This window comes from Zootoca vivipara, chromosome 5, assembly GCF_963506605.1.
Source record: "Zootoca vivipara chromosome 5, rZooViv1.1, whole genome shotgun sequence".
Classification (NCBI taxonomy): Eukaryota; Metazoa; Chordata; class Lepidosauria; order Squamata; family Lacertidae; genus Zootoca; species Zootoca vivipara.
Window position 1 is genome coordinate 19,661,750 of NC_083280.1, and position 21,576 is coordinate 19,683,325.

The 21,576-nt window shown below is 43.9% G+C and overlaps 2 protein-coding genes across 4 annotated transcripts; one reads left to right on the forward strand and one right to left on the reverse strand.

The window, feature by feature from the left end:
• Positions 1 to 1,269: 1,269 nt before the first annotated feature.
• On the reverse strand, positions 1,270 to 14,562 carry B3GALNT1 (beta-1,3-N-acetylgalactosaminyltransferase 1 (globoside blood group)). Of its 2 annotated transcripts, XM_035133520.2 has the most exons (3): positions 14,441 to 14,562; positions 10,923 to 10,979; positions 1,270 to 5,126 (listed from the first exon to the last, which is right to left on the reverse strand). In XM_035133520.2, the coding sequence occupies exon 3, from the start codon at positions 5,026 to 5,028 to the stop codon at positions 4,066 to 4,068; it is 963 nt and encodes a 320-aa protein (XP_034989411.2). In that variant the 5' UTR covers positions 5,029 to 5,126; positions 10,923 to 10,979; positions 14,441 to 14,562; the 3' UTR covers positions 1,270 to 4,065. The 2 variants fall into 2 exon arrangements, with proteins under 2 accessions (XP_034989411.2, XP_060130399.1); XM_060274416.1 differs by lacking the exon at positions 10,923 to 10,979 and having other exon boundaries at positions 14,441 to 14,552.
• Positions 14,017 to 21,151, forward strand: ARL14 (ADP ribosylation factor like GTPase 14). 2 transcript variants are annotated; one of them, XM_060274417.1, is made up of 3 exons: positions 14,017 to 14,676; positions 16,211 to 16,341; positions 18,992 to 19,130. In XM_060274417.1, exons 1-3 carry the CDS (start codon positions 14,350 to 14,352, stop codon positions 19,044 to 19,046), a joined length of 513 nt encoding a protein of 170 aa, XP_060130400.1. In that variant the 5' UTR covers positions 14,017 to 14,349; the 3' UTR covers positions 19,047 to 19,130. The 2 variants fall into 2 exon arrangements, with proteins under 2 accessions (XP_060130400.1, XP_034989414.1); XM_035133523.2 differs by lacking the exons at positions 14,017 to 14,676; positions 16,211 to 16,341 and adding an exon at positions 16,401 to 16,443 and having other exon boundaries at positions 18,992 to 21,151.
• The last annotated feature ends 425 nt before the right edge of the window (positions 21,152 to 21,576 follow it).

The following is a 21,576-nucleotide window of genomic DNA, read 5'->3' on the forward strand; positions in this document are numbered from 1 at the left end:
GCCCTCTTCTGGACACGTTCCAGCTTATCAGTATCCTTCTTGAACTGTGGTGCCCAGAACTGGACACAATACTCCAGGTGAGGTCTGACCAGAGCAGAATACAGTGGTACTATTACTTCCCTTGATCTAGATGCTATACTCCTATTGATGCAGCCCAGAATTGCATTGGCTTTTTTAGCTGCTGCATCAGCTAAAAAAGATGGGGATGGGGTGCACAGGAGAGAAAGGCGGTTGGCGAATGAGCCAGCACATAACCAAGGGAATCGGCGGAAAGGTCCAAGGAGAATCACATGCACAAACTTGGGGTGTGCGGTGGAGAACTCCAGCGAATCCACAGCAAGATTATGTTGCAGTTCCCACTAGTCATGAGCTACGGCACTGTGCTTTATTTCTGAAGTGACGTTAAGTTGGAGGAGTTCCCTGACCCTTCAAAAAAAAAGGAACAGCATCCTAAGCCAATGTCACGAAGGATAGACAATCGGCTTAAAGAGTTGTAAGTGGAATTGCTGGGACAACGATGAGGCACTTTTTCCAGCTCAAAGGGCTGCATTCTCTCCTGGGGAAACTTTCCGGGGGTGTGTGCGTGTGTCACGAGCCACATAACTTTATACCAAGTCCTAATACTAATAAATATTGCACCAAGTGATCATCCATAGAAGGTTAAAAACATTTTAATTAATGTTTATTTGAATACAGATTGCGAGGGGATCCTGGTGGGTGGGAACAGGCAACAGCCAAAGGATTCAGTGTGTCTGGCAGTAGTTAAAAGGCCAGTGTATGGGGGGCCTGAGCCAGGTCCTTGCAAGGTGGTGGATTGCGGGAGGGCAGGAGTGACAGGAATAACACACAGGAGGCAAAGGAACCGGGATGGTTTGGGCGCAAGAAGAGAGCTGGAAGTCAAGAGATGAAGCAAGCTACAAAGGGAATTGGTGCTGTGTCCGCAAGGAAGTGCAATGGGATAGCGGGAGCAGGAGCTGTTAGTCCTAGAAGTGAGCAAGAAAGAGGGGGAGAGATGAAAAGGCAGGAAGGGGAGGGATCTGTAGAAAGGGAGACGAGAGGAACCCACTGGGAAGCAGGAAGACACACAAGTGATGGGGAAAGAGTAAGAGGGGAGAAAAGAGCGGAGAGAAAATTGTATGCAAAACAAAAAAAGACTGGCGTCCAGTGATGAAAGGTGATTGACCAACCTCTTTGTGTATGATCCCCCCGTTTGGGCTCTCCTGAGAATGTAAGACCAGTTGGAGTTCTGAAGACCGCCTCTACCCCCCCCCCCCCAATGACCAGAGGCAAGGGCAGAGCCGACATTCATTTTTATTTCACTTTCCCGTTATTCAAAATTCACAAAGTACTAATATAAAAAAAATACAGCAGCAACATAAGAACTACAGAAAACAAAACATAGCCCTAGGAACAGTTAAATGACCTATTACATGACATTCGAAGCTGCTGGTTTGCAGCTTGGGAAGAGTTTTGGACCACGCCGTAGTTGGATATCCATAAGTGTGTTTTACCAAAACACACTTACAGGAGGAAGAACTTTTTCCAGATTGAGCAGAGGATTCCGGAATGGTTCAGTGGGCATTTACTTACCGTATATTCCGGCATATAAGACGACCGGGCGTATAAGACGACCCCCAACTTTTCCAGTTAAAATATAGAGTTTGGGATGTACTCACCGTATAAAAAATACGACCTGGTGTATAAGACGACCCCCGACGTTGGAGATTTTCCTGGGTTAAAAAGTAGTCTTATACGCAGGAATATACAGTATTTAGTTCTGGCGCTCAGTGCAGTTTTAAATCACTGCTGCTCTCAAAGGAATGGCAATGGTCCGGCTACTGTGCTGTTTTGCATTTTAGGCGCTTGTGAGGATTAAGTGCAGAAAGGTAGTTATAAATTATAGAAATAAATGAATCTTATCCCAATGTGCCCTTAAGCAGTGGAGCGTCGACAATGGCATCCCTAGGGTCCCTTGGCAAGAAGCTGTATTGGCATGCACCCCCAGTCACGTTACAATTGTCACATTAGAAATTGTTCTGTTATACTTGTCTCAAAAAGCGTCTGGAATAAAGGTAAGGTGAGGAGGAAGGGGGGGGACACACACCTTTGTGCCGCGGTGTGAGAAGGACAGGAAGTTTCTCCAGCGAGAGCCAGTCTCTCCAATGCCTAGGTATGCCTCTGAGTGTTGACCTATTGTCTGAGGTTCCCTTTAATGAGGGGATCAAGTGAGTTTCCCATGGATGGAAGTTCCGCAATTTGAAAGCTATCACTACCTATCCAAAGGGAATGGATACAAAGCAATGTCTCGGAAGATATCAGATGGTACCTGGGCCCTATGGTCTGATAAGCAGTGAAGCTGTGAAGCTGATACTGAAAAGCACTGCAGTAAACCTAAACAAGAGGCTTAGGTATGTCAAGATATGACCAGCAGTGGATAACTATCTAGCTACTGAATTGGAACTCATTACCAAGCTTAAAACCATGGAGCCACCTGGGATGAACAAAGACATTGGATTCTTATCTCATTATGCATGATCAAGCTTTCTTTAGCGCCTCAGCCCTTGCTTTCCCCCCGCTGGACCAATTGCAGTCATCAGCAGTCGTTAACAGCCATCTACAGGTTCGCCACTCCCATCAGCCCATCACCCATTCCCACCCACCCCCACCACCCTCTGTATATACATAAGGGTCTGACTCTTCTGTTTCAAGTGTATCTGAAGAAGTGTGCATGCACACGAAAGCTCATACCAAAATAAAAACTTAGTTGGTCTTTAAGGTGCTACTGAAGGAATTTTTTTATTTTGCTTCGACTCAGACCAACACGGCTACCTACCTGTATCTAGCTAATGTTATATTTCAGTGCTTTTCACTTCTCCGGAGCTGTAACACATACCTCCCCTAAATTTATTTAAAGAAGGGGAAACAGAATGCAGAAACCCATTTGCAGAAAGCTTATCTTTCATTATGTGGTGGTAACAGACTATGACATTGACCACGTTTGCACACCACGCACCTAGCTCAAACCATGGTTTAGCACCAAAACGATGGCTCGCGAGAAGGAGGCCATAGGCATTTTTGTTCCTCCCTGGGCTTTTTAGGACAGCGCAAAATGGCAGCGGAGCCATGGATTGGCTTAGCATGTTGCCTGAACCTGGTTAGGTTCCTCCCTCCTTAACAACAATCTATGGTTACAGGTCACGACTGAGAAACCTTAACCATGATCCCTGGTTTGGATGACACGCTGAGCCAAAGCACGTCCTGCGGTGAGCTAAGAAGTCCAGGGAGGAGGAAAACGAGTGCGGCTTCCTCACTGGCCACCAGCATGTTCATGGAGTCATGGCATGTCCTGCTGTCTTACTGTGGTGCGCAAAGCAGGCCTCTGTCAGGATTGCGCTAAGCACAACTACTCAACTAATATTTACATTTCTGAAAGTGACCGTCAAATTTTTGGATTCCCATCAGCCTTCACCATCACAGAGGGTTTGAGCTGTGAGCCCAACAACCTCTAGAGCACACCAGGTTGGGAGAGGCTGTGCAAAGGACATCCCTGCTTGCTCACATGAATGTCCTGCCTCCCCCTTCTAACGGTGGCTAGAAGTTAGAATTTGCCACTATAATGGGCCACCCTGAGTGTCCAATATGTGCATGTCCACAGGTGGATAACTAGTCTTTCCTTATAATCATTTCCTAGCTTTGCAAAAGTCCTCACAACATTATATCGTATAAACTGCAAAAGCTGGGACAGCATTGAACACCTCAACCTCTAAAAGCAGCATTTCCCAAACTTGGGTCTCCAGCTGTTGTTGGACTAAAACTCCCATCATTCCTAGCTAGCAAGGACCAGTGACTGGGGATGATGTAGTCTGGAGAACTGCTGGAGAACCACATTTGGGAAAAGACTTTTTGTAGACTTGGAAGGTGCTTGCAGATTTTGTTCCTGGCTCTTGACAGTAGTTCTTGGTTCTGGGGGGCAGGGGGGAGACGACACAGCCTAAAATCTGCCCACCCTTGCTCTGCTGAGGAGCAAACAGGCTTGAAGTAACAGGGTTTTAAAACAGGATGGAATCACTGGCACAGAAGTGAAGTATCTCTTGTTATTTCCTGCCAGAAGGAAACCATTTCCTGGGGTGATATACCATGTACGGCAATCAAGTGCTTGAACTTGCAAACATCAAAGCTGATTCTGTACAAGTAGAAGAGTTCTTTATCTTCTGCAATGGTGATGTTCACACCAAGTATATTTAAACAGATCCCAACATAAACATCTTCCAACTTAATAGGCTTAACATGGCCCATCATTTTATAAACCTTCGCAGCCAGTCTGGTGTCGAAGACATAACCAAGTCCACTGAGGTATGGAGGATATCTCCTAAAGGGATATTCTGCGTAAGAAATAGAGACTTTCGTATAAAATCCTCTGTAAGAGAAGTTATCCACTAAAGGGTAGCCGGTTATGAAGTTTTCTGAGGCATTCAAATTCAGAAGGAATTTCACTAAGTTGCCCGTGTTGATGAAAACATCTGAATCTGCCTTCATAACATATTTAGCACTGGAACAAAACTCCGTCACCCATCTGAAAGCCATGATGGTTTTCAAGGAAAGGTTGTTGTAAGTGTCAATGAAGTCTTGTTGGATGATGTCACCATAAAGGATGCTTTCGTCTTCTATAGATAAGCTTGCGAAGTCGTCGCTTTCTGCTCCTTTGCCCAACAGAAACAGTGTCAACACCTGGTTCCCCCACCAGGATCTTTGAGACCCCCAGGTTACTCGAATGGCCTGCCTTGCCTGCACATCCGCAGGCCGTGATGTCACCAAGATGACGAGGAATGGATTGTTGTCTTCACATTTCGATCGCTCGCGTAGCGTAAAGAGGAAGTCCTGCTTATGGATGGGCTCGTAGTTATAGAAATACATCCAGTTGTAATATTCCGCCACATTGTGGGAGGGGACGACCATGTACCATGCTGTGAAGATGACTGAGGTAAGAGACAGACACAAAAAAACACTTCTCAAGGATGGCAAAGGCATCGGTCCTTGAATGTGAAGAAAGAGAAGCGGGAGTTTTCGATCGCGTTTCCAAAGGATTGTTGAGCTATGGATGGAAGAGGTGGGCAATAAACGCTTTGCTGAAAAAGAAAAACCAGTGAAGAAGAAAATTACTATGTGGAGAACAAAGGCGTTCGCATTCTGTATACCTGAACCTTCATACCAGAAGTGATGCTATCAAAGGGAAACAGTTGCTCTCCATTTGTTTTATGGCTTATTAGGAATGCACAAAAATTGCAGCTTGGGCAAGTTCACATGCCATTTGATGAGTGTGGTCCATGTAAGTGGTGAGGCCTGGCATAAGCACACTTATCCCGCTGCACATAAAACAAATGCATACATCACCTCAAGTTTCAATAATAAAATTATGGGACTATAAATGTATCTACAGTGACTGAGTGTATGATGTCTCCGTCTTTATCGACTTTCAGGAGAACATTCCTGTTTTAAAATTTAAATACCCAGGTCTTTGATGGCTGAAATATAGTGGCCACAGCAACCTTGGAATCAGTGAGGGTGCATGATGGTTTTTAGATATGCTAAACACTTCTAATTGTCCTTAAATGTTTGAGATGTGTTTTTATTTCATTTTAAATTGTATTGTTTTAAAACTTTGATGTTTGCTGCCCTGCAGATCAAAATAGAATCTTAAGAGTTGGAATGGACCCGAGGGTCATCTAGTCCAACCCCCTGCAATGCAGAAATCTCAGCTAAAGCATCCGTGATAGATGGCCATCCAACCTCTGTATAAAAACGCCCAAGGAAGGAGAGTCTTCTCCCACCTCTCATGGGAGTCTGTTCCACTGCTGAACAGCTCTTACTGCCAGAAAGCTTTTTTTCTGTATGTTTAGTTGGAATCTCCTTTCTTGTAACTTGAAGTCATTGGTTCGAGTTCTACCCTCCAGAGCAGGAGAAAACAAGTTTGCTCCATCTTCCATGTGACAGCCCTTGAAAAATAATGCTCCTCTTCAACTCATTTTGCACAATATGGGTTTTTGTCTGGGTCTGTGTGCCTTATTTTACATTTCAAAAGATTTAACTCATGTTTAGTTGGAATCTCCTTTCTTGTAACTTGAAGTCATTGGTTCGAGTTCTACCCTCCAGAGCAGGAGAAAACAAGTTTGCTCCATCTTCCATGTGACAGCCCTTGAAAAATAATGCTCCTCTTCAACTCATTTTGCACAATATGGGTTTTTGTCTGGGTCTGTGTGCCTTATTTTACATTTCAAAAGATTTAAATCATTGGAGCTGACGTTTATTGGGACAAAAGTGCCAATTCCTTTTTTGAAAAATAAAAAAACAGTGGTTCAAATGCTTTTTCATAAAAATACACACACAATTTTTACGTGAGATTTTTACATGAGTCTGTGAGACCTCCTTTGGCCACTAGAGGGAACTCTTATTAGCTGAGGTACACTACAGAGACAAATAAATGCAGAAAGCAGAACTACTGGTAAATATGTTGTTCACTGCTTACGGTAGCACGTGCAGTGGAGCAGAGATGAAAAGGATTTCTTGCAAATTCAAGATTTCTATGTATTTAGGGAAGTCTTGAGAAACTGAAGAGGGGCACTCACTGGTTGCTCAACCTCTAACAAGGAGATAGTGCCTTGACTCCGAGAAGAGGTAAACTTGCTGTGTGAAGGGAACAGGAGTCTCCTAAAACTCTCAGCGCCTTAACAAACTACATTTCCACTATCTCCCTCTCTCTTCCCTCCATTTTTCTGAATGCCTAGTTTCATGCACATTCATGAAATTATACACTGGCATCATTATACACTGTGTATTTCTCTGTCCAACCACCAACAGCCAGTAACAGGAGGCAGTGTTGGGACGGCTTCACGACACAATGTGCTGTAATCTTGCAATGCGAAACAACAAAGGGAAGAGATGAAAACTACAGAGCTGCAACGACTCCGTGGATCACAGATTTGTAGAACTGGAAGGATTAGCTTGCAGAAACCCCTGCAATGCAGGAATATGCAGCTGTCGCATACAGGGTTCGAACCTGCAAGCTTGGCATTATCACCATCAAGCTCTCTAACTAACTGAGCTAGTCTTGCCCTAAGAAACTGAAGTTCATCCTGACATCCTATGACAGGCATCCCCAAACTTCGGCCCTCCAGATGTTTTGGACTACAATTCCCATCTTCCCTAACCACTGGTCCTGTTAGCTAGGGATCATGGGAGTTGTAGGCCAAAATATCAGGAGGGCCGCAGTTTGGGGATGCCTGTCCTATGCCCTTTTAAAATGTAGGGGTTGGGAGGGCGTATTGGGTTGTTGTTTTTATTTTGATTATGTATTTTGTGGGTCTCCAGCTGTTTTTTGGACTACAACTCCCATCACCCCTTGCTAGCAGGACCAGTGGTCAGGGATGATGGGAACTGTAGTCCAAAAACAGCTGAAGACCCAAGTCTGGGAAGCACCGATCAACATGGGCAAACTGCCTGACTCGCATTAAAGCAGCCTCCTAGGTTCCTGTGTATAATCTTGTTTTACAGAACTGTGGGATTAGTATACAAACATTACAAAGTGCACAGGTGCTACTGTTGGCAAATGGAACATGTGAACAGTCTTTGCGGCTGGTTGCAATACTGTGCTGGGATCAATGTTTCACTGGTCTTTTGTTTCAGTCATCTACATGCTTGAAGAGCAAGGGAATAATGGGCAGTGGAAATTCTGGGGGGGGGGGGAACGGGACCTTCCATGTCTACAACCTTAAAATGGTTATAACCCCACTGAATTCCATACCAGGTATCAAAGGCATTTAACTGGGGAAAATCTGAAGTAAATGAATACAGAGTGGCATTTTAAATTTACAATGTGGTGTACAAATCAAAGACCAGTAAAAGTCAAGCAGAGAGCAAATTTACAATTGTTTTAGTGGGATGTTTTGTGTCTCTCCCCCCCCCCTCCAATTCAACATTTTCAGCTCTCTCTCAATCAAACTTTTCAGCTCTCTCTCAATCAAAATTTTCATCTCTCTCTCTCTCTCTCTCTTTTAGGTATGAGGTTTTTATTAAAGCTTTTCAGAATACAATAAAATAGCAGCTACAAAAAATCTGAACAGAATAAGTAGGATATGGAGTTCTCTCTTAAAAAATAATTCCTAGCCCTTAACACTCGCAGATGAAAGTCACTCATTCCAACTCTCACCTGGGATCTTTCCTTTCTCCTCACAGCCTGAGAGATTGACATTTCTCTGTCTCTCACGCAGGGTTCTCCATCTACAACTACATCTACAACTCCCACTTTCTACTCTCTTTTTGAAAAACATGAATATTATTCGGCAATCAGTTTACAGGCATTCACGCTTCACATCCTATGCCTCTTTCAGAAAGTAAAGCAACAACCACCACTGCCTACTTTCAGAAGAAGGAATTTGCTGCCCTCTGCTGAGGTTACACTAAACTGTAGGGAAGCAGCCGCAGTTCTAAAAGCAGAGAGTTGCTTTACAAGGTTCTTGAGTCAACCATTCCCCCTCTGGTGGTCAGGCTTTGAGTGCTAGGGCTTATGTAGCCAAATGAACAACCCCTGAGGGAAACATTAGTAGGTTTGTAGGAGTACGAAAGAAGGGTTAGGGTGACCAAAACTAAAAAAACCTTTAAGGGGAAACCCCCAAAATGCCCCACTGAGGACCTGCTTTTTGCAGGTGGTTGTCCTTGCTCGTCCTCTTCCTGATTCCAGTGTACCTGACTTCGGCTGGTTCCTGACTCGCACTGCTCCTGACTTCGGCTTCTCCTGACCCCGGTACTGATACCTGACCTTGGCTGGTTACTGACCCGAAACGTTGGACCTAGGCTCATAGCTGTCAACCCTCCTTTTTTTTGTGGGAAACTCCCTTATTCCAAGCCACAGCTGTCAACCTTCCCTTTTTTTGCTGGAAATCCCCTTATTCCAGCGCCGTTTCCCGTGGCTATCCTGGATTGTTAGATATACCGTAGACTGTCCCCAGGACAGGTGAGGCTGCTGATCCCTTATTTTCAAATCCGAAAGTTGACAGCTATGCCTAGGCTCCATCTGAATCCGACTCTGCCTTCAGCACGCCAACCTGTTGGCGCCCTAACAATTCTGTTGCCGGTTCAACTTGTTTTTAACTACGGCTGCATACACATTACCAACTTAAAACACAGTAAGGTAATTCTCCCCTGCTGTGTTTCAATTCACATATGGCTTCTGTTCTCAAATCAGAGCAAAGCTGTTTTGAGGAGAAATGCTCAAAATACTCAAAAAAGCAGTATTTCTCAAGAAAATACAGGATAGTTGTAAAGGTAAAGGTACCCCTGACAGTCCAGTCAGTCCAGTCGCAGATGACTGGGGTTGCGGCGCTCATCTCGCACTATAGGCTGAGAGAGACGGCGTTTGTCCGCAGACAGCTTCTGCGTCATGTGGCCAGCAATGACTAAGCCGCTTCTGGCGAACCAGAGCAGTGCATGGAAACACTGTTTACCTTCCCGCCAGAGTGGTACCTATTTATCTACTTGCACTTGACGTGCTTTTGAACTGCTAGGTTGGCAGGAACTAGGATCAAACAACAGGAGCTCTCCCCATCGCGGGGATTCGAACCGCCGACCTTCTGATCGGCAAACCCTAGGCGTGTGCACATGGCTTAACAAACCAGTGGTGGGAGCGGTCTTGATGCAGGGGAAAAAAATAATGAAGTTTTTTATTTGCAGTGTTTCTTCCTGCCCTTGATGGGTGTCACACTCCTCTGAAGCAGTAGGTACGCAGCTTGGGGGGTTCTTCTGGACCCAATGCTGTTGGTTGAGGCTCAGGTGGCCTCAGTGGCAAGGAATGCCTTCCATCACCTTTGGCTGGTGGTCCAGCCACGCCCCTGTCTGGACATGGATAGCCTAACTTCTATCATCTACGTTCTGGTAATCTCGGTGTTAGATTACTACAATGCATTACACGTGGGGCTGCCTCTGAAGACAGCTGGGAAACTTCAGCTGGTGCAGAATTCAATGGCCAGGTTGCTCACTAGGGCAAGATGCTCTTTGAGCATATAATGCCCATATTGGCCCGACTGGTTGGCTGCCAGTTAATTTATGGGCCCAATTCAAAGTGCTGGCTTTGACCTAAAAAAGCCTTAAATGGCTCAGGTTTGCAATAACTCAAGGATCGTATCTCCCTGAATATGAACCGCCCCAGACCCTGCGATCATCATCTGAGGCCCTTCTTCATGTGCTTCTTCCACAAGAAGTCTGGAGGGCGGCAATACGTTTTAGCTTTTGCTTCTGTTTATTTTATCCTCATTGTTGCGGTGACTTGAATCAATTTTCCTGGGCCTTAGGATCAGCAGCCTCAGAGGCTTCCCACCAAGATCCAGCAGACTGGGAATAGCTTTTTCAGTTCTGGCCCCGTATCTCTGGAACTCTCTATTGAAGAAATGTGCATGGTGCCCCCCCCCCCTGCTAGCTCTTAAAAAGGACTTTAAAACTGTTTGGTTTCAATTTGCATTTTACTAAAAAGTGTTGTGCTAGTTTTCAAACTGCAGCTGTTTTAGCTTCCTAATTGATTTTTTAATATGCATTTTTTAAAGTTGTTTTATATTGTTTTCATTATGTTTTGTAAGCTGCCTTTAGAGACCCCCCCAAAGGCAGCATATACATTCCTTAATTAAATAAAACTTGAATCTGCATAACTGCACTCATCCCTTTACTCTTTCCTCTCCATTCCCTCCTCCTGCTGTCTCCCACTGTTAGAAGTTAGACTGTAAGCTCCCTCTTACAGTAACGACCTCTTTTTCTTTTCTTATATTACTCTGAACATGTGATGTGCACTGATAGGACAGAATAAATATCACAGAAATGCTTTCCCATCCCCCTTACAAGCAGTGATGTAGAGTGGAACATTTTCCAAAATGGAAACTTACCCAGTGCTTCCTTTTCAAGTGATGAAAGCCCTGGAAAAAGATGCACAGCAGGTATACCTAGTTTTGAAAATATGGTAAGTTTCTTTCTAAAGTTTCCCTCTTCCCTCAGCATACGAAAAATACAACACGTTTGGTAAGTTTAAAAATTGTTTATTTACCAATGCTTCAAATGTCATATTTATGTGCTTCAGAATGTTGCACAGGCAGTAAAACTTGGCTTAGCTACAAAGCAGGGCAGGTTCCCAAATTATTGAGAGAGGCTGGCGGAAGCCATGTGGTCTAAGCTAGAGCAACCAGTTCAAACCTCTCCACACATTGAACTTCTTAGGTAGACTGCAGGTGAACATAAGCTTGATTACCTCTTTCCTCCCAAGATAAGGAGAGTGCCTGGTAGGACAGCTTACTCTATGGCAGGCATAGGCAAACTCGGGCCCTCTAGGTGTTTAGGACTACAATTCCCATCATCCCTGACCACTGGTCCTGTTAGCTAGGGATGGTGGGAATTGTAGTCCCAAACATCTGGAGGGCCAGAGTTTGCCTATGCCTGCTCTATGGTATTAACCCCTTCATGCAATAATGAGACTCAACCAACAGGTTATATGAGGCTGGTTATCCCACAAAGAGAAGACCAAGAAGATTGATTGACGTCTAAAAAAAGGATTTCAACTGGGAGAAGACTATCCCAGCAAAATCTAAAGAAGCAATATGTGTCTCCAGCACTCACCTTTATTCTATTTGTGCTTGTTACAGGATCCTTAGCCTGAGTCCTTGGTGTGTGGGTGTAAATTAAGGACTAGTCTGCCAAGGCCGGCTAATTATTTCACTCCAATTTCTACTCCCCATTTCCAGGGTGACTCTTCATTAAGTCGAATATGCCCTTGCAGTAACATTAGTTAAGCAAATTAAGTTTTTAATTTTCATGTGTGGTCTAGTTTTTTACCCTGGTAAATACACATTCCCTTTTGCAAAGGAAAGATCCTGCCCTGTATATTTCAGGCCTGATCAACTTTGACACACACGAAAAGGCTGTTGTTTGAAGTTCAATATCCAGTTTTGCCCCCAAAGTGGGTCTGTGATTGGGGGTGCAGGTGGGGGAGAGGAGGAATCGGGAAGGCCAGGCCAGGAAGCAAAGAACTTTGTCTCCTAATAAGAACAACCAATATCCTAAGAGAACTTTCAGAGCAGCCCTTTCCCACCTTCAGAAGTGAGGGAGACCAGGCCTGGGAGCATGTTCCATTGGCCCCAGACAGTCTGAGAGGACTCCGTCACTCAATATTTTATATAATTTATTTGTTTTAGTATTTTTAAATTGTTAACTGCCTTGGGTGCCTTGGCAGAAAGGCAGTACAGTGGTACCTTGGTTTGCCTGCGTCTTGGTTTGCATACATTTTGGATTACAAACACGTCAAACCTGGAAGTGCATGTTCCGGTGGTTTGCAACCTTTTTTTGGATTACAAGCCATTTTGGGGGGATTCCAAAAAATAAATAAATTTGGAGGCCCCATTGGCGAAAGTGCAACCTGTTTTGATTTACAAATGGACCCCCAGAACGGATGATGGTTGTAAACCAAGGTACCACTGTATACAAATGCAATAAATGACATAAAAAGTTGAATATTATGGGACTTCTGGTTCAGGAGGCCCATTGTGAGTAAGCTAGGGAAGAGCATGGAGTTCCTGTTCTCAAATGAGTAAAAGGGGATTAATTTAGGTAATGGGCTACCAAGTGTCTAGAGAAAGGCCAGCATTGCCTGTTCCTGTGCTTTTAATAGCAACTTGATCTGCAAAAATCTGCAAGTCTGTGGCATGGAGACAAAACCTAAGACCTGGTAACCTCTGATGAGTTTCTTCAAGTCTGTGCCTGCAGATAATGCAGGACAGGAAGCAATCGTGTTTTAACTTGAAGAGACAAGTGAGGCCAAGCTGGGCCAAAACATAAACCTTGGATATGAACCGCGACAAATCTTTGTTTCATCACATGCATCCAAAGTGGTTAATTTGGAATGAGTCACGCTAAGTTTCCCCCCCAAGCACTGGCTATAGAACCTGAACCAACTGCTTTGTTAGCACTATAATGAATGACATCTGAATCTATTATCTGTCCCTGGCATGAGAAGAAATGTGATCCTTGGGCACGGAGTAAACTAGACGTCAGCAAAAGCTTTGCACAGTTTCCCGGACCACACCACCATCTAAGATTTCATCCCTGCCAAGTTAAAGTGCTGGAATGACTCGTGAAATGACTGAAGGCAGGACAGCAGCACACCTTAAAATAGGTGGGTGGTTCTCATCAAACTAAGAAAGAGTAGCCAGCACAGTGACTTCCTGCTGGATGGGACTGATGACATTGGAGTCCATCAAGAAGTAATTGGACTACACTCATCATCCCTGACCCTTGGGCCTGCTGGCTGGGGCTGAGGGGAGTTGCAGTCCACCACCGGAGGCCAACAGATCCCCATTCCTGCACTACACTATTCCTGCAGAAATAGAGCCAGCACAGCTTGACTACCTGAAGCATTGCACCGCAGTTCAGATCCTGAAATCTAATACAGTATCTGCAAATGCTTTCCATGATGGGGAATGTTTTGTGCAGATTTAGGGTGGTGTAGGCAGTTCCCCCCACACAGGGTGCCAATCGAGCCAAGGGGGTGCAAAATAGAGAAGGCCCATCATTGAGAAGATCCATTTTGCCACTCAGAGGGTGCCATATTGTCAAATATTGCCAAAGTCCACCTCTGGTTTTGTGTGGATGTTGTCTTGTTTGTTTGTTTGTTTGTTTACCATTTTAAGGGACAGCTTGACCTCAGTTCTATATACACACTTTCAGTTTCACACTATTTGCATACTCATCCTGACCCTTAACCATTTTGAGCCACTTCCCATCTTTCCACTTGTCATCCCTTCCTTATCTCCCTCTACGTGGCCATCTGTCACGGATGCATCCGTTGAGATTCCCGTATTGCACGTGGTTGGACGAGATGACGCTCGGGGTCACCCTACAAAATAAATCTACACGCCCACAGACTGCAGTGCAGCCCCGTCCATCCTCCGGAGGCTCTCCTTGTCCCGATTTTTCCTCTTATCTGCGCAGGGCAAATCGTAGGGCGTGGCTGAGCTTTGGTGACCGCGGATCACCAATCCACTCCTACACATGTTTATTTAATGAACTTTTTATGCTCTGGAAATCCATCACCTTGCCTCCCAGTGCCATTCGATGTCCCCCCGTCTATAAATCTGACTGTTAAGCTGCCGCTCACCCAGGCATCCGACGGGGCGTACACAAAATCCCATTATGTCTTTAAGGCGCTGCCGCAAGACTCCCCCCGTTGTTTTCGATGCTTGTTTATGTTTCAGAGAGCGGGAGCCAAAGGCAAGGAGCTTTGTCCTTGTTTCCAATCGCGCGGGATAACAGGAAAATGCGGATTTCATGAGCTACCCTACCCCCACCCCGAAAGACCATTGCGAGCAGCACAAAACGCCCTTCCCCATCTTTCCCACGCCCACGTCTCCTTTCTTACCGCCAGCCTCTCCGAAAGTTCCGCCGGCTCGCTTCTGCTTCCCGGGCCCGGATCCCGCTCACTCCAGCCGGTCTGCTGCAAAACCCAGATGGCAATCGCGCCTCCTTTCCGGCCTGCGATGGCTTCACGGAGAAAGAAGAAAGAGACGCAAGCGAGTCAGACATGTGCAAATTCTCGGCGAGCGACCCCTGTGCTTGCAGGCCGGATTTCCTGATCGCAAGAGCCGCAGTTTCTCGGCAAGTGAATCGGGGAAAGTTTCTTTGTACAGTATATTTTTTTTAAAAGGGGAAAGGCAGAAGTTCGTGATTTTTCAAACTCGTGATTTCTTTCGTAGGCAATGGAAAGTGGAGAAGGGGTGGGGGTGGGGTGGCGCCGGAATCAAATACAATCGCTGTGCGACTCTTAAAAAATTGCGCTTCGAATCGAATGCTTCTTGCGCTAGGAGAGGAGAAATAACCGCGAGGCTCAAGTCGTACCAGAAACTGAGCTAGCAAGGAAACAAACTCCTTCTCTGCAGCGCAGCCCTTTATATAACTGGGTGTTTCTCTCCCGTCTTCCCATCAGCTCCATTTTTATCCCTCCCACTTGTTTTCCTTGCGTGGGTACGTACAGAACAACATGCTCATTCCTTATTTGGGCTTGTTTGGAAGTGCAAGGTGTATCGTGTTTTGTTTAGAACTTTTAACGTTGGGGTCGGGTTGGTTTTTTTTGTTTGTTTGTTTTTTACCTTAGCGAGTTGGTTACCCTGACAATGCATCTCAATGCCTCCCTTTGGCTGCCGTCATTGTGGCTACATAAGCAACAGCACTCAGAGAACTGAATCGGAATATAGGATGAAGACGAACTCAGTAAGAGTAGCAGGACAGTTTGGCATATAAACTAAGTCCTAAATATTAGGGTTTATGTATTTATTTTTCAATTATGTTTCATTAAGTTTCAACGCTTTTAACATGTACAGCCAAAACACTGTACTGTATATACAACATCCATGATCTGTCATGGATGCTTTAGCTGAGATTCCTGCATTACAGGGTGCTGATCAGGCTTCCTCAACAAACTTATCACTTGTATGTATGTATGTATGTATGGGTGCGTGTCAACTGTAGAAATAATATTACAGTTGTACCTTGGTTTAAGAACTTAATCCGTTCCGGAAGTCCGTTCTTAAACCGAAACCGTTCTTAAACTGAGGCACACTTTCCCTAATGAGGCCTCCTGCCGCCGGTGCCCTTCTACCATTTGGATTCCGTTCTTAGACCAAGGTAAAGTTCTCAAGCCGGGACACTATTTCTAGTTTTGCGGAGTTTGTAAACCGAAGCATTCTTCAACAGGACTGTTCTTAAACCGAGGTACCACTGTATAGCAGCACTTCTAATCCAGAGTTTAGCAACTTTGCAGTGGCTCCTCCTACCATCAGGTCCTCCTTCCTTACGTATTTTCAAAGCTGCCTCAGCAAATCTCCTGTTTGGTTTAGAGCTAGATGGATGCAGGCATGCAGGAGCGTCTCCACCCCCATTGTTCCGCCCGGACACTAAGGTCCAGTGTCGAGGGCATTCTGGCGGTTCCCTCGCTGCGAGAAGCCCAAGTTACAGGGAACCAGGCAGACGGCCTTCTCAGTAGTGGCACCCACCCTGTGTAACGCTTTCCCGCCAGATGTCAAAGAGGAAAAACAACTACCAGACTTTTAGGAGACATCTGAAGGCAGCCCTGTTTAGGAAAGTTTTTTAATGTTTAATAGATTATATTATTTTAATGTTTTGTTGGAAGCAGCCCAGTTCCTTGCTGCTTCCTGCTGGTCTTGACCCCCTGATCCTCAGATTCCCTGACCCCCTGGACCATCTGACCACACAGATTGCTGTTTGCCCAACCCCAGGACTGGATCTGACTTCAGATGTGCCCAGGCAAGTAGATCTCAAAGACTCTTCTAGTTTGGCAGGCCTCCCACTCCACTGAGCTCTTCACTTTGTTGCTCAGCAACGAGAAATCTTTGAAGAACAAGAAAGGTAGTCAGTGCATCCCTACTTTCCACCCCCACCACGAGCCAGGCTTCCTCCTGAGTTTGGAATACAAGTGACAGAAGTACTAATGAATGAACTGAATGCAGAACCAATCAGTTGTTTTTCCCCTCCCTCCATACTTCAGGTGTTCTAAGCACGTGCATGTGTATGTATTTATTTAATAGCCCACTCCCCACCCCCAGGAGCTCAACGTGCTCTCTCCTCCTCATTTAACCCCCACAACAACCCTTGGGGGTGTAGGTAAGGCTGAGAGGCAGTGACTGGCCCAAAGTCACCCAGTGAGCTTCATGGCCCAATGGGGATTTGAACCCTGGTCTTCTAGGTCCTAGCCCAACCCTCTAACCACTGTCCTATATCCCCTGTATTTTTAGAGGCCAAATATACAATTATTATAATAGTCCAGCTTACTAGTAATAAACTATAGCAAATTCTAAAATAGTGGGGGGGATGTATCTGGGGAGCTGGCTTAATGACGATACTGGTTCTAGCCAGTCAGAGCTGTGCACAACCAACTACAAATTCGCAGGAATGGTTACCTTGAGCTCAAGCTGGGAAACAATAAGTAATTTTAAGCAAAACCTGGTGGCAATGCTTCCACAGTGGGCTCATTGCTCAAGTGCTACGTACCTGTTCTCACCTTTCCCTTGGTGGCCTATTTTTATCATTTTTGATAACAACAAATGATTTAGTGGGTAATTCTAAGCCGGTCTGCAAAAGTCAGGAAGGTCTCGGTTTGCTTACCCTTGATAGAGGTTACAGATCCTCAGCAAAGCCCTCCAGCTCTTCCAAGTGAACTATCTTGTTTTGGTTATTTGCCGCTGTCTTGCTTCACCTGACAGCTTCTTGACCTATGACCACTTGGATATCAGTCCTCATCTCTCGCAGATATCTTGGAGAACAAGGGGCAAAGGGCAGTGGAAGGTTATTTTGTTCAATTGTTTAAACATGCCTGATAATTGCAGCTGTTTAAGATGTTGGGGGGGGGTTCCGGCTTTTTCAACTCAAGGGCCACATTCTCTTCTGGGGGGCACATGTTAGTGCTGAGCAAGACCAGTAATCTCGCTGCTGTGTTTCAGACCAACTGAAGCTTCTGAGTCATTTTCAGGGGAGTCCCATGGGACGGCTCAATGGCACTTTTCCCCCTGGCGCCGTTGGGCCTGCACTTCACTTAAATATAGTGCGCCCACCCCACAGAACAACATGAATTCCCACAAACTACCTCAGATTATTTTGTGGGGGACTTGCGTGAGGGAAAACTTAATAATTAGGAGTCTCAGGCAGGATTTGTTCAAATAAACAATAAATATTTTATTTAAAAATATTTTTATGAAGTTTATGACACGAGTGGGTGAAACATAGTACTGAATACTTCAGATTATGATGTTATTTCACTTCAGTGCTTTCTCAGATGTTGCACAGCTGTTGCCACTTCATACTTTGGTTCTTAAAGAATACTTTGGTTCTGAAACACAGTGGCATTTTCTGTCAGTTACATACCCCTTAGACAACCCTACTCCTGAGGTACTCCAAGTAAGAGACCCAAAGTTCCACTGGTTTGGGAGTCTTCTCTTTTTGTAGCAGAATCTCTCCCCTCCTGACTGGAATGAGAACTAAGTAGACTGTCTCTTTAAAGCTTCTACTTCTCCTGGCTCAACCTCGGCCTCCCAGTTAATTCCTGGCCTAATTACTCTTACAGGACACCAAATACTGTCCTTCACACAAACTCAGAGACTCCTTTCTCTAGCTTGTGATATTTTCCACAGAGTGGATGTTTCTACCCAGAACCAACTCTCACTCCCTATCTGCTAACCTATTCTCCCAACCTTAATCCATAGCTGCCAAGTTTTCCCTTTTCTCGCGAGGAAGCCTATTCAGCATAAGGGAAAATCCCTGTAAAAAAGGGATAACTTGGCAGCTATGCCTTAATCCCAATCTTCTCCAAAACTTACTCCCCAAACTAACTGTCTCTCCAAATCCTCTCCTTTTCAACCCCCACCCCACCCCGGAAGCTCAGCCAGGCTGCCGTACATTAACCATTTGCAGGCAGGGAAAAAGAAAACACTTGGGGACTCAACCTGCCCAGCAAAACCAAACTTTTTCATCACACCCCACGTGTAGAACACATTGCAATAATCCAATCTGGAAGTTACCAGCGAATGGAATACAGCAGCCAAGTTATCTCTGTCCAAAAGAGAGAACTTTTGGTCTCTGGGCCTGAGGTTCATCATCCCTGGTTTAAGTGGCATGAGCCAAGACTAAGGTTACAGAGTTAGTGGTTGAGTAAGAGCATGCATTGCAAAACTATGCCCACCTACACAGTAAGAGAGATGAATACCTCAGAACACAAGAATATGGTCATTATGTGCACCTCAATGGTGACACTGGTCAACCTTTGGCTTATGTGACTGTTCAATTAAACTCCACCCTCCAGCTAGGCAGCTAAGGTTATATTTTAATCACATTCTGTTTGCACAGTGCAACAGCGATAAAGTCAGAGAACAAATGCATAAATGTTCTTATTCTTTTCACACAGAACAAGCCTGGCCTTCTGTTTCTTCTTCCTTTGCTCACTGGAGAAACAAAGATAGGCAGACACGGCAAAAATGATCATCGTCAACTGAACGAAACAGCTTTCGAGAAAGAAGCAGCAACAAAAGTATTGTAGAGAGAATGGGCCTTGCAAACTCTAAGCAGTTTAAACAAGCCCAGATTCTAATGCTTGGGCTTGATTCAGCAGGGAAATCCACCCTCTTGTATAAGCTCAAATTTAACGATGTCTTCCAAACTTTGCCAACCATCGGTTTCAACGTGGAGATGCTTGAAACAGGGAAAGATATTGCCTTAACCATCTGGGATGTTGGGGGCCAACACCAAATGAGGACTGCTTGGAGCAACTATTTGGAGAACGTGGATTGCCTGGTCTATGTTGTGGACAGCACAGACAACCAGCGGTTGGAAGAGTCAAAGAAAGAATTGGAGCTTCTTTTGAGGAATGACAGGATTAAGAACGTGCCTGTGGTTGTGCTAGCAAACAAACAGGATCTTCCTGGAGCTCTAAGTGCTGAGGAAATAACCAGGAAGCTGAACATGAAAAAGCACTGCCATGACCGAAACTGGTACGTACAACCCTGTTGTGCAATTACAGGTGAGGGTTTATCAGAAGGGTTTCGGAAAGTGACGTCCTTTGCAAAGTCCTGCATGAAATCTAAGCAAGAAGCTTTTGCTCTTTTCAAGCAAGCTTAACATACTCTATTCTGATGCAAGGGAGAACAGCCATGCAAAGCTGACTGGGACAGAAAGTCATTCATTTAATAGAGTATCTGGTGCTGCTTTTCAGACAGAACATATTTATCCTAAGCCAGTTTACTCTTTTCAGAGATACTATTTTGCTGCATTTTAATGAATAAATGCAATTGTGGCGTCTTTAATTCACAACTTCATTGCTTATGAAACTGCATAAAACCGGACTGGAATGTTCTTGAAATTTTAAATATTTGGTACCCATAATGAGAGTGGTATAACTGCCAAAGAAAACTATGCAACAGTTGACTGGAGAAAGTTTGAATGCAGTCCGAGTTCTCCAGAGAATATTCTCCACAAACTGTAAATTCTAATGTAAAAACCAGTTTTACAACCCACGTTTTAAAAAAATCTAGTAAATAACAAGTCAAGCTGTCATATTGCCAGTGTAAGTAATGAATAATGATTTTTTTAAAAAATCCAAAAATTCCTTCAGTAGCACCTTAAAGACCAACTAAGTTTTTATTTTGGTATGAGCTTTCGTGTGCATGCGAAAGCTCATACCAAAATAAAAACTTAGTTGGTCTTTAAGGTGCTACTGAAGGAATTTTTTAATTTTGTTTCGACTCAGACCAACACGACTACCTACCTGTAATTTAAAAAATCCAGTTACATTACTGGGCATTGTGTCATTCGCCATTGGCAGTTCTGAAATGTGAGCTACAGAAAACATTTTATTTATTTTTTAGTTTTTAAAAAGCCATTCATTTAATTTGATGTACATTTGAATTCGTATGTATTTCAACTATATGTAATAGCCTTTTTTCTATTTTAGTGTGACCTTATTCTTAGCAATTCTATACCCTTGGCCATACAGTGTGATTTTTTTAATACAGAAAGTAGCTTAAATGCTTTATACACTTAAAGTACCTAGACCTATACAATTATGTGTAACAGCATGTGAGGTGGCCTTGATTTAAACAGTTGATGTTTCTATATTTTTATTTAGTGCCAGTAACTTTTTTGCAGTGCCATTAAATGGTACAAGGTGCCATTTTCCAGAGATTGACAGATGATCAGTGTGGAACTGAAAGCTCTGTTACTAGTGGAGACAAAGATGGTGACTTATCCTCTTAAGTTGTTTGAGGAGTCAATATAAATTTATAAACATTTTAGACTTGTTACTTAATGCCTATTTTTAATATAAATTTCTTTCTTGTGACAATTTATCACTTATAATTTAAATATGTTGTGTGTTGCCTTACTTGTCTAAGCAGATAGTGATTTGCATTTCTGATGTTATGTAACTTATCGTTACTGATTATTTGTGTTTTATTTTCTGGAAATAATAGCATTTATTTTAAACTTTATAATGATTTTATTAGTGTTGCACTGAAAATACTGTACCATGTAGATATGCTTATTAAAGAACGTACTCATGTAGCAGACCTGAGTTTTTTTTAATATTCCTTTTACTTTAAAAGCTACATTTCATACATGCACAACATCATTGGAATTCAAAGTTGATGGTAAATATATGGTTAGTGGCAGGCTTAGTGATTAACGTGAGTCAATTTCAAGTGTGGTGAATTCACTGCATTACCCCATTGAATAAAAGTATCTGTACGGTTTTTGGTTGCCATCTGAACAAGTTTACCCATGAATAAACAGGTATATTAACTAATTATATAATTTCCAATGCATTAAAATTATATCATTTTCAATGCATTAAAATGAATATTCTGCCATTTTAAATGAAAATTCTCTAATATTCTCATTATTCTTGAGAATTTAACATCACTAATGAAGAGTGATGTCTGCTAGACCTACCGTGTTTCTCACATTATAAGTCATGTCTTATATTAATTTTTTCCTGAA

What these genes read in the sequence shown, in the direction of transcription:
- B3GALNT1 (XM_035133520.2), bottom strand. Translation starts at nt 5,028, where the DNA reads ATGCCTTTGCCATCCTTGAGAAGTGTTTTTTTGTGTCTGTCTCTTACC.
- ARL14 (XM_035133523.2), top strand. Translation starts at nt 19,129, where the DNA reads ATGGGCCTTGCAAACTCTAAGCAGTTTAAACAAGCCCAGATTCTAATG.